This window comes from Syngnathus typhle, linkage group LG2 (genome assembly GCF_033458585.1).
Source record: "Syngnathus typhle isolate RoL2023-S1 ecotype Sweden linkage group LG2, RoL_Styp_1.0, whole genome shotgun sequence".
Lineage (NCBI taxonomy): Eukaryota > Metazoa > Chordata > Actinopteri > Syngnathiformes > Syngnathidae > Syngnathus > Syngnathus typhle.
The window spans coordinates 15,238,407-15,251,416 of record NC_083739.1 but is presented as its reverse complement, the minus strand read 5'-3'; the positions used below and the strand labels follow the sequence as shown (position 1 = coordinate 15,251,416).

The window sequence follows — 13,010 nt, the reverse complement described above, 5'->3', positions numbered from 1 at the left end:
GACTGGAACTGGGGGTCTGAGTGAGTGGATCGGCCGGGGCGGGGGTGGGAAAAAAAATCATCTTTAAGCTGACAAATACGAACTGGGGCTTTTGAACATCCTCACTTGTACAGACTTCCAACACTCTCCCCCGATGGTTTCTTGTTTACCTTCTAGCAGAGGAAGATGCTATGGGGGTGTTTTAGTAACATCCCTCCACTGACCTAGCAATCATAATTTGGATCAGTACCAAATTGTAAATCATCACAGTTACATACATTTTCTGTATGTACTTAACGTTCCAATAAAATCAACATTAAATGTATTTAATTAGTTTTTAGTGTGTGTTTGTTTGTGTGTGTGTGTTATGTTTTATATCCCAATTTTGCCTCAAAACGTCAAAATTGTGCCATTTGAACCCAGCAGTAAAAATCTAAACAAAATGCCAAGTGGGGTTTGTGGAAAAGTCAAGCAAGATTAAGGAGCGGCATCATACTGTAATCTTTGCTCAGGTCACAGTCGGGTTATCGGCTTCGGGGCTCCTCCTATTGGTGTTAAATGCAATTGTATCTCACATTGGAGTCATTTTTCATTCTTATTTCTTCATTTTTGTTTGTAGACGTTGAACATTTTTCTCATTCAAAAGATATAATCATCCTTATTATTAAGCCTTGATTGTTTTGCTTATCTACATACTGTGTGCTGTAAACATTGCCATATATCATAAACAATTGAAGGATGCCCGTAAGGATATACAAGAGCACAGCCTCAATCTAATGTCTTGCATTTGAGGTAAATATTGACTGATTTGTGTGTGTTACTAGCAGCACTGTACACAACTCTGAGTGGGAATGTTAGCATCCGAGCTTGTACGTGAGAGACGTCTCGACCGTCTCCTGGTTATTACAAAACGCTAAAGTAGTTGATCCGCGGGTCACCGTTATTATAAGCCAATATAGGATGGCCATGATTTCAAAGCTGTTGTTTCATTAAAAGTAATTCAATTTAATAATTTAATTATTCATCTTACATTTTACAGCCTAACCTCAATTAATTGAAGTACAAATGGGCATTATGTTCACGGCTCCTACAGATTAATGCCGCAAATGTTAATTGGGAGCACAGATTGTAGTCAATAAAATGTATAAAACAATACAGCACATATGATAATGATTGTAAAGATTTTGAAGGAATTTTAAAATGATTTTAGAACAGATTTGTTGGACAATTGCAAATGCATTTGCAGTATAATTGTGGCTGCCTGCATCAAGATGAAGTGCACTAATGATGCACAATATTCTCCTTTTTTATCCTCTAAAAGAAGACAAAACGAACCAGGACGTCAATGCCTGTGTGTGCGCGAGTGTGTTTGTGTGCTGGTGCATGATCTGGCTCCGGGTCTGTCGGTGCAGCAGCGGCCTCATGTGATGCGTCATCAAAGTGATGACTCCGGGTTCCGGGTAGCAGATTGTGTCGCTCTCGGACAGCTCGCTTCCAATTAGGCCTCGGGTCGACGGGCGCGGAATATTCTATCATCAAAAGGGGTGTCAACCTCACTGGATGACATCACAAGCGAGGTGGTGACTGGGTGAATATGCTCATTAGAGTTGGATGTGTGCTGAGTGTTTTTGTTTTTTTCTGCTTAGCCAATGTGGCTCATGAAAACATTTCTTTGATTAATTGCCTTAATTATTGTGATCCTTTTTGGCCAAATGAAGAGCCAGATGGCAGGAGATGGTGTCGCATCCGCCATCCCGTCGTATTAATCTGGCTCGGGGTCCAGTTGAGCGTCGTTTGCCGCGCACACAATCTGTTGTCCTCTTTTGAGCCGCAAGTTTTCATGTGATTATATTAGGGCATCAAATATTCAGGTTGAGGCTGTACGAGAACGAGGCATTTATCTGCATGAATAACTTGTGCTTAGTGGAGGACGTAATGTGCTCAAAGTAGAATCTACGTCAGAAGTAAAGATGGGCTTTTCCCTGACTTGTGCTTTTTGGAGCCAAAACCAAATCAGCAACCCTCCCTTTCAAGACACTTCGTCTTATCTTGGGATATGCATGATAAATCAATGTATCCATTCCTGCTCAGGAGGATTTGGGTTGAACAAGTGCAATTTTAAATGTGCATTTTCTAACCACATAAATTAATTTCTTCAGGAGACCAAAAAGCTTTATACGGTTTTCCTTTCTCTTATTAGAAAATCGTGAAAATTTGTCTCAATCAATTTTGAGCAGTCCAAGTAAAAAGACACAGAGAACAATCATAGGTGAAATTCTAACTTTCATAATCCTGCCGGCATATTTTTGTCACTAGATTAATCTCCCAAAACAGTTTGATGACTAATATTTGAGGATATTTCCTGTGCACCTTTTGCATTCATCTTCATCAACTAATTCAGACACAAAAGAAGAAACGTTCCCATAAATAAGAACGTAATTGAACTGTTTTTGCAAAATACCTTCTGAGCGATTATAGCTTTTTCAAAACTGCTATCTGGGAGCTTCCCCAGAGGCATATCTGAAAGAGGTGAGCGTCAGATCGGCCGGCCAGCGGCAAACTCCCCTCATGGCGGTTGCTTCTTAAGTCTTGAATTGTTGTTTTTTTTCTTTTTGCTTTTCCGCCATTCTCACAAAAATTCAAAGCCCGATCATAGTCGAGAACAAGATGCATTAAGTGGCCAAGTCCTGTGTTCTTTTTTGTCTAAGAGGAATAAATAAGCGGAATCACTATCGTGGGTTCACTAACTAGCTTGAAGTTGTGGCTGACCGACAGCCATTGGTTATAACGTGATTCGAACGATGACTTCACCGATTCCATTTTCTCCATCAAGAGATGGAGTCCAAATTCCCATCCCCAATCTGCTCATTGCAAAGCAGTGTGCAGTGTGCCATCCACATCCGCTAGCTAAATCCCTGAAATGATCAGTCGTAGCATGGCAGAGTAGTTGAAGTCCCTCGAGGGCGTCATCAGAGCTGCTTGACTCAAGACTTGCAAGGAAATAATGGGTCAGAAGGGAGGTAATGACACGCTCCTGTTTAAAGGCAAATCAAATACTATTTCATCCCATGATGTCAATTAACCTCCAGACATGTTTTGTCAAAAGGAGGCAGCCCAGGCTTGATTGTTCTGTCTGCGTCCTCGCGTGCACCGCGGCTGCTTCCTGACAGGAAACGGTGACGAGGAAAAGCATTCGCAGATATTTACAGATGGCTGCGGGGCTCGGAATTAACACTTGGCCATTTTTTTCCCCCCTTTATTTTTGTGACTGTGCTCAGAATTAACATCAGACGTCAAGCGTGTCATCAAGTCTGTCATCGGGATGTCTGACAGCGTCGGCGTTTGATCGTGACTCACACACATCGTCAGATCTCAAGATGTCAAATATTACACCTTGTGGCGGGTGTGCGCCGCCTTCTAATCATAGCTCACAGAGGACACGACTTTTATTTCGCTTGTTCTCGGCACTAAAACAAGCAGCTCAACTTTGTTTGGAAACCAACTTTATTCTTTTGACTGACATCTCCACACTTATTTAAAGTGTTTTGAAATTGACACACACCATTAATTGGTACTTTGATGTGAGGGAGAAGGTGATAGTTACCACAGCAACCACAGAACGTTCACTGATGTCATTTTTCTTGCGTTTTACGTAGCATAAATCTCCAAGATGAAAATGTCACGGGGCAAGTTCATTTTCCAAAGAGGTTTTGATTGCCATGCACATGTAATTGATTGTTGCAAGGACAGCGGGAAATCTGGAAATGTCATAACAGTCCTGCTTAGGTCGCTCCCGCCGCTAAGCAATCAATGAGAAGTAAAAAGAGATATCGATCGGCGGGCAGCAAAAGTGAAGCCTGAGACAGCCTGAGAGCCTTTGTGGGTGGAGGTGTGCATGAGGGGGGGTGGGGGGTCTTGTATTTTGGTGAGGGTAGTTGAATATTTGGAAATGCGAGTATCATTCCCCGTCATGGAGAGCTTTGAATTAGCAAGGTGTTTACTCAATCAATTTCTTATATGTAATAAATGTGAAAGGTTGAGAATCATGTGGATTCTCCACATGGATTGTTTTAAGAACAACAGCATGTGTGTCATTGCTGCGGCTACTTCATATCATCTTCAGCCAAAATACCTTTGTGTCGAATAAATCATGACATACGCCTCTTAGTGAAGTTAAAAAACGACTATAGTTTCTTTTAAACATTTTAAATGTTTTTGTAGTCTTCTTTTAACGTGTTTCAATTTTGTCTTTCCATAGTGCATTTTTTCAGTAATCGTGCCAATCTACTTTTGTTTTTGCTGCTTTGCTTCTGAATGCTTTTACCTCAATTTACCTCAGTCTCACTATCACAATTACATTTTGTTATTTCAAATGTGACATATTTTACACTCTAACCTATCTGTTTGTTTTAAAATTCAAGTTGATTGATGCATAGGACTGTAGTGTCATTGTGTAAGCTTGGAACGTTTTCCAATCGTCGCCAACTCCATCATTGTGTTAAAGCTACCAGCGTTAATGCTAACTTCATAACTCAGAGTTGGATGCAGAGATTGTACAAATATGCAAAAATGCCATATTCAACACTGTTTATTTCAAGATGAAATGTTATGAAGACGATAAGTTGCTGTTTATGTTGAACTCGCACAGGCGTTAATTTTGTTAAGCTGCAGAAGCAGAAATGTAGCAGGAAATGGCTAAGAAGAGATTTGTATAAACTCACTCTGTTTTACATATAAAATGTACACCCCAATCATGTGGGTGCAGCTAATGGTCACGTGCGTCACATGGTCATTTCTCAAATACTTTTTAATTCCGTAATTTTCAACATTAACCCACAAAACGTTGGACACATGGTTGAAAACATGACATCCCGCCTTAAACTCGATGGATGTAGCAAGTATTTTTACTAAGAATTTAATGAGGTGTTGACCTTTTTGTGGGCGAAACATTCTTACACGCTGGCGTGTTGAAACAGGAAATTCCTCAAATGATTGACACATCCTGAGAATCGTCTCTCGAGCAGGCAAGCCAGCATCGTCCGCTCTTAAGTTGCAAACGTCGCACTAAATATTTGGTGCTGTACGCGCTTCGCGATCGGCTTGGACAACTTGCTGCCAGTGGGTGGATGTAGCCGTAAAAGTAATCTAGTATGGCCGAAGCACTTAGCCGCTTTCTGTTGACGTGAGAAAAAGAGCGTGTTGGCTGACAAACAGGCGGCTGCCTCCGTAAATCTCGGCCTCACTATGCCAAGAGCCTGCTTTCACGGATAAAGGTTCTAAACACTTCAGTCGGTTGATTAACGACAGACACCTCGGCTTTTTTGACCTTTGCATATCTCCGTCTGAAGATATAAATTTGCGTTGACACAGATTGGAGGCTTTAACGGTGCTTTACGACATGCTAAATCTCCTGTAAGCCATGCCAGCTTCTTGTTTTGCAAGCTAGGTAGTCAGGTTGCCTTCTTCCGACCCCATGGCAGTACTTTTGGAAGACCTCTTGGGTAATGCAATCTCCATCCCAATAGGAAAACAGTTGCAGGACTAGGCAACATCATAATTTGAATTTAGGACATCAATTGTAATGGGAATAATGATTACAAATATATAAATGTGTTTATAAGAAAATAAATAAATAACTAAAGAGGAAAAAGGGCTACCTCTAAAATATGGTCTGTAATTGCTGCCACTGAGTAAATGTGAGTCTTGCGTTTATGACATTGCTATTACCGTAATTATCCATCTTTGGTCTTGTCCTTGAATCTCAATCTGTATAAAAGGCTGTTAGGAAACATTTGAGTTACAAACGCCGAATGAAAGGCAAGAGAGGGACTTTCCGGCAACGCCTGCCAGAAGGTTAATTGGTGCCTCTGGAAGTTTGCTACTCGGGGCCATCTGATAGAACGGCGTAGAAGAGCGGGAAGGGCAGCTGTTAATCTCCCACGATTCTGCCCCGTGCGATAAGACAGACCTTCGTATTAAAACTGATATTACAGTAAGCGGTGAAACTCCCTTGCGGAATGCACAATTATTTTCTTAAAAAAGAGGTGAAGTTAAAGTGAATTTTAGAATTTACAACAAGCATTGGCGTTCAGTTTCCCTCCAGCCTAAAAACCACTAATAGCCCCACTTTGACGGTTGTTCTTGCCACTCGAGCTTGTCAGAGCCGCCGGTGTTCTCCTTCTACATATAAAACTCTAAATAAAATATACGTCCACGTTCCCTCAGCATCCAGCGTGTTTTAGAGGCCATCACGGATGTCAGTCGGCCAATCAAAACGTCGCTTCTACGGTGGATCAAGGTCATGGCACGGTTGAGGGCTCTTGTGTGTTCATGATGCCACATTCTCTATATTTGTTTTAAAAGTCCAAAGCCCATCTCCAGCTTGTGTCCATTAGCTGGCAAGCAACACACCTCCAGGCTTTCTCTGGAGGCGCTTGTGAAATATTGATTCAAAAAGGAAAAAGTTTTATTTTCAGAAAGCAAAGAAGCAAGGCATTTCCAGAGCCGTCCGGCCACCCGGCGTGGGACCGGCGCATGCCGCTCTGTGGAGAGAGGAAATATTAACCACGTGAATGGCATAAGTGCACCCGGACATGGCTGTTATGTCCCATTCATTTTTTAAGCGGGAGAGCACATCTGCCAAGTCTCTCTCCCAAAATGCACATTTTCCCCGCATGGCTGCGAAGTGGAAAACATCTCAGATTTGTGCTGACAAACTTCGTTTATGGCAAAGTGTCTTGCGAGGAGAACGGCAGTCGTGATGTCGTTGACGGCCATTTAAAGAGGAGATTTTCCTTCGCTTCCCGCAGCCACGTGAAATGCTCCGTGCTGAGTCAGATTTCTTCTAATTGCGTGACGGGAAGTGTGCCAATTAGTAATAGTGTTGTTTAATTATCTGTTAATGAAAGCAATAATGTTTGTGCAGTATGAGTTGGGAGAAGGAACAGGTGAATAATGAAAGATGTAATTACTGTTTACGAGGCTGTCGGGGGGAATATAAAGACCTGACAGATTGCCGGTAATCTCTCGAAAGTTGTTATTTATGTGCAGTTTCATTGCTCTTCATCATCGCTCGCATTTGCAACATAATTCTGTTTCGCCGTCAGCAAAATCAGTTTCCTGATGTCGAATCGCTCGCAAAGCATCTGCTGAAGTCATGTTTCCCCGTCGCCTTCTAATTTGTTGCTCGCGCATGTCGCGACATTAGTACGTCAAATTTTTGTGTTGGCTTCGGGGTTGGCGCAGAGAAGCACAAGGCTCGCATTTTCTCTGCACTTCACGGCCTCCTTAATCACTGCGGAATAGGTCATTTGCAATAACAGTTAACAGGCCTCCAAAGAATCAATTTGCTTTTGTCACTCAGTCGCCAATGACTGTTGTAAACACATCAAGTTGAGGCCAGAAAAGCCTTGGACACAGCACTAAGTCGATGGCCCGTCGTGAATCACAGACCGCGCCGGACTGTTGGTCAAGACGTCGCATCCGGCGCCAGCCGGTCTCACGAGGCGCAAATGTCGGCCCGAATGTGTAGTTTATATTCTGAATTAGGGATGAGCATTTGGAATGGTATTCACCATTTTATGACAGTAATTGCAGGCAAGTCATGAGTCTCAGACTGCATTTACAATAACCATTATGTGCACTCCACTTCAATGCATCAGCTTGCCTTACGCGTCCTGCACCATTTTAGTTTGGTGCGTGATATTACTCACAGCAAGACTTTCTTCTTCACATTAGCTTAAATACAAATTTCCTTTGACTATTATCGTTTTAATAAGAACAAACACAATAGAGAAATGCTTAGAGTGTTCCAAAGAAGAAACTTTGTTGGCATGAAGCGAAGAAATTCAATTTTGATGAAGCATTGTGTTGGCCATGTCTTGACTTCTTCATTAATTCCTCTGTGTCTTTCATTTGTCATTTCAGTATACATGCCTGATGATGAAGACGCTGCTCTTCACGACTCCATCGTCGAGGAAGATGCAGAAAATGACACCCTGACGGAGGAGGAATCCTCAGAGAAAACGAGCCCCAAAATGTCCGAAGATCGCGAGCTGGACAACAAGAGTACCAACAGTTACAGCAACCAGAACTCTCCCTCCAGTCTCCTGTCGAACCAAGAGGCGGATCTGGAGTCCCACCTTAGCGACACCTGCGACAGACTGTCCGACTTCAAGAACTCTTCACCGCGTGATGGCCAGCCGGATGAGGAGAGCTCTAAACGCAAAGAGGAAACGGGCAACAGTTTGCAGAAAATGAGAGCAGCCTATGCAAACTTTCTTTCCGATTCCTACTGGACAGGCGTTGGGACGGAATTGAAATTGGGCCGAAACACCAGCAAAGCCAACTGTGACAGCACCAACGGAAGCGCCAAGACTGAGTTCGACTGGCACCAGGATGCTCTGTCGAAGACCCTGCAGCAGACCGTCTCCCCGAAACCCACATCCAAGCCCAACCTCTTCAGTTCGGTCCACTTGTACCGTCAAAGCAGCAAACCCTGCGGTTCAGTCTTCACAGGTGCTAGCCGCTTCCGCTGTAAAGACTGCAGTGCTGCTTACGACACCCTGGTGGAGTTGACGGTCCACATGAGTAAGAGTGGCCACTACCAGGACAACAACATCAGCAAACAGAGTAATTCCTCCACATCATCCTCTAAATCCAAGAAACGTAGTTTGCAGGATCTGGAAGGGAAGGAGGATGCGCAGAAAGTTCTGAAGTGCATGTTCTGTGGTCATTCGTTTGACTCTCTCCAGGATCTGAGCGTCCATATGATCAAAACTAAGCATTACCAAAAAGTGCCTTTAAAGGAGCCAATCCCAGTAATCACGCCCAAACTACTGCCACCAGCAAAGAAGCGCGCCTTTGAAACCGCTAGGCCGTGCTCCCCCGACTCTACAACGGGCGTACCCGGCTACGGCGACACCCAACGCGCCGGTGCAGTTTCGAACGCAAACAATCGCTTTGGCTATCAGAACGGTGCGAGTTACACGTGGCAGTTTGAGACGTGCAAGTCTCAGATTTTGAAATGCATGGAGTGTGGAAGCTCCCATGACACCTTACAGCAACTCACCACACACATGATGGTGACGGGACATTTCATCAAGGTGACCAACTCTGCTTCCAAGAAGGGTAAACAGCTATCGCTCGATCCCCTGTCTGTGGAGAAAATCCAGGGGTTAGCCGAGCCCACTGCCGGTGAACCAGATGGAGAAAAGTTGTCTCTCAAGAATGTTTCCCCTGCAAGCAGCGAGACAGATGGCCAAGGGGAGGGCGCATCAAACAAAATGGAAGAAACGGAAGCAAAAGATGACAAAGAAAAAGAGGGTGAAGATCAGAAGGCAGGAAATGGGGGATTTAAGTACCCTTATCTTCGGGAGGAAGATCTGGAGCAGGACTCTGGTGGAGGGGGAGACATTCTTAAATCTTTAGCTAACACAGTAGCCTCGGCTATCAATAAAGCCCAAACAGGGACGCCAAGCTGGAGTGCCTATCCGAGCATTCACGCCGCCTATCAGATCTCTGGTATCATCAAAAGCAGCCCCATCACAGCTGCATCACCCCCTGTTCAGCTGAAGCAAACGTTCAACCAAAAGCTGAGGGTGCTCGCCCCAAAGGAGAAGTACCTTGGTGCCACTGGCGTTGAGAGTCCCCAGGGGACGCATAAGAACTTGGACATCAAACAAGAAACGGTTGTGATTAGTGACGGGAAGGAAAGTCAAAGTGTGAAGCTTGATCTGATGGAGACGGACGACAGCGATTGTCAGGATGATTCCTCTTTCTCTTCAAAGCCAGATGCCGACTGTGGCAATGACGGGAGTGAGCCGATCAAAGGGAAGCTGAGCCCCGATTTTTTTGACAGGGGCAAGACTCCAAGCCCCTCTGCCGGCGTCACAGAGCCTCTCAAAGACACTCTGGATATCCTTGCCGTAAACCCTCTTAGTGCACTGCAGTCAGTTCTGAACAATCATTTGGGCAAAGCAAATAAGCCCAACAACTCGCGAGCAGACAAACTATCTTCTCATATCCAGTCTATTTTTGCAAACACTAACAATTGCAGCAACAAGCCCTCGTTGATGCTCAGTAATCCCGCCAGGAATAAGCCGAAAAAAACATTTCTTTTTCCAACCGATGACCAACCGATAGACCTGACTAAATCGAAACACAGCAAACCAAGATCTTCTCTGCTGCAGTCCGCCACCCCGATGCCACAGAAGTACGCCCTGTCCGACATCGCCGACATGGTCAAAGTGCTCCCCAAAGCCACCACGCCAAAGCCGCCCACCGCATCCAGGCTCCCGGCCATAAAACTGGAATCGGACGTCAGGCGCTTTGAGGACGTGTCCGCCGAGGTCTACTCCGTCCACAAGCGCAAAGGCCGCCAGTCCAACTGGAATCCTCGCCATCTTCTCATCTTGCAAGCTCAGTTCGCCTCCAGCCTCTTCCTCACCTCGGAGGGGAAGTATCTTCTCTCAGACCTCGGCCCTCAAGAGCGGATGCACATCTCGAAGTTCACGGGACTCTCCATGACCACCATAAGTCATTGGCTAGCTAATGTGAAGTACCAGTTACGGAAAACGGGAGGCACCAAATTCCTCAAGAACATGGACACGGGTCACCCGGTCTTCTACTGCAATGACTGCGCTTCCCAGTTCAGGTCGCCAACCTCCTTCATTTCCCATCTGGAATCCCATCTGGGCTTCCAAATCAAAGACATGAACAAGATGCCGGTGGAGCATCAGATCAAGGTGGACGAGGCGGAGCTCCCGAAGATTCTCGGCGTCCGGGTCTCAGAGACTCTGGTCCCGGAGGAGGACGGTGACTCTAAGTTTAAATGTAAGCTGTGCTGTCGGACATTCGCCAGTAATCACGCCGTCAAACTCCATTTGAGTAAAACTCACAGCAAATCCCCTGACAACCACTCGCAGTACGTGGAGATGGACAAAGAATAGTTTTACTAACACAGTTCTTGTTTTAACACACGGGTCGGACATTTCAACTGTTTTTCCCAGTTAGCGTTGCGTAGTACTGTTCAACATTTGACGGAGTGGCGGCAAAGACACACTGGTTCGGAAAACGTTCGGAGACACTAAAACAAACGTTTGCACCCTGCTCCAATTCATCACCAGTAATGAAGTCGATTACTGCTTGAAGAAACATAAATGCTTGCATGCGTAGCCACGGCTATGACTACTATTTATTATTTGTATGATATGCCAAGTTTCAATTGTATTTGAAAGTCAACATAATGAAACGATAATTGTACTTTGCAACTTTTGGGATACAGAACACCTGAATAGATGTGCAGCGGGTCGTTCTGCGCAGAGCTGTACAGTCTATTTCTATGTAAAGCCGTTTCGTGTCCCATTGGAAAAGAGAGAGCGAAAGTAAAAGCACTTTAGTCTTTAATCATCAATTTGGATTCTGTACTAGTCTCAAAAGTGACCCGAGCATTTCAAAAAGCAAAAACTATTTCAAATGAAAAAGAAAAACATGCAATGAGGACAAGCTGCAAGACAAATGTTACCGGTGATCCCTGCACCTTTTTTTTTTTTTACATATTCAAATAAAGAGTTAACATTTGATAACAGCTTGTATTGTTATTTTATTCATTTCAAATCATTGACCATGAGCGAAATATCGTCACGTAACCAACCTGGTACCAATTACAGACTTAACAAGCGCAAGTCCCGATGGTGGAATTTGTATCTTTGATACCTTCAGCGGTTATCACAGGAGACAGTAGCAGCACGTTAATAGCCTAACATTTTTTTTTATCAAAAGATAAATATAAAATGCTAGGACATGACAGCAAGGAAGAGAAATATTCTATTTTGGATATGTTTGTTTTTTTTCTTCCTATTTTAAAAATAACTCCATTAACTGTCACCTTTCTGTCTACTGATGTGGATAAATCAATCACATGGAAAAATGTGTGGGGGTTTTTTTCATCAAAATTCAACACGTAAGTTGCTTGAAGGGGCAAATAAAGTGAATTTAAAATGTGAAGAAAATAAAATGTTTGCTGATGATTAGAAATTGTGAAAATAAATATCTTCGATATATCGAGTATTATATCTGTATTATGCAAATATGTCAGTTAAATTTTCAAATCAAATTACCGAAATAATCGAACACAACTATATTTTAATTTATTGATATCCAGTATCCACTTGTGTATTTTTTATTTATTTGTAATTATTTCTGTTTTTTTATATATTGTATTTTTTTAAGTTTGATTTATTACACTCAGGGCAATTCAACTTACACTCCGCTCTCTATTTTTGCTGCACTGAAGTGAGTTTTGTGGGGATGCCTTGCTCAAGAGCTTTCTTAACCGTAATCGGGATGAAGATGGCGAGAACTTTTGCACTTGCCCCCCCCCCCCCCCCCCCCGCACACACACACACATTATAAACCCCTACCACTGCTCTTAATAATTGTGTCCCGCAAAGGACATTTCTTAGCTCCTGCTAAATGGAAGTGGCCCAGAATTAAATGGACTCCTCCTTAGCTCAGCCTTCACTCCTCCACAAATGTCGTAAAGATGCCCCTGATGGCAAAGAGAGAGGGTGTAAACAACAGCTAATAGTGATGAATATTGGCATGGACTTGAAGTACCACGTTTGCTCTGAGGACATTATTAGGAAATGATAGAGCTGCAGGATGCATCTTATTCAATTGTGGAAACAGGAACACATTTTAATCTCACAGTGAGAAGCGTTGTGAGATAAAGGACAACAAGGCCGCAGTGTACAATACTTCCTCATCTCCACATAATGGCGTTTAGATGCAGCGCCGAGATATTTCCTCATGTCGGCCTTTATTGCTTTTCTGCAAGATGCTATCATAACAATTAAACATATTTCTTCCAGCTCTATTATTTCAAGGCTATTAAAAAATAATTGCCTCCTAAATTCATAAACATTTTATGCAATTCATCTCTTTTTCTCGCAGCAATCAAGTCCTCAATTACCTCGACCCATCAAATGGCTATTTTATAACAGGCGAGTGACATTTGATGGTAAATGGGT

The 13,010-nt window shown here is 43.5% G+C and overlaps 1 protein-coding gene across 1 annotated transcript in view; it reads left to right on the top strand.

Annotated features, from left to right (window-relative positions):
* The window catches only part of LOC133142833 (teashirt homolog 2), a 37,499-nt gene extending 25,552 nt beyond the window's left edge, over positions 1-11,947 (top strand). Inside the window, exon 2 of the mRNA XM_061264429.1 lies at positions 7,906-11,947. Within this exon, the coding sequence (XP_061120413.1) occupies positions 7,906-10,928 (3,023 nt within the window). The 3' untranslated portion in view covers positions 10,929-11,947. The remainder of the gene's footprint in view (positions 1-7,905) is intronic.
* The last annotated feature ends 1,063 nt before the right edge of the window (positions 11,948-13,010 follow it).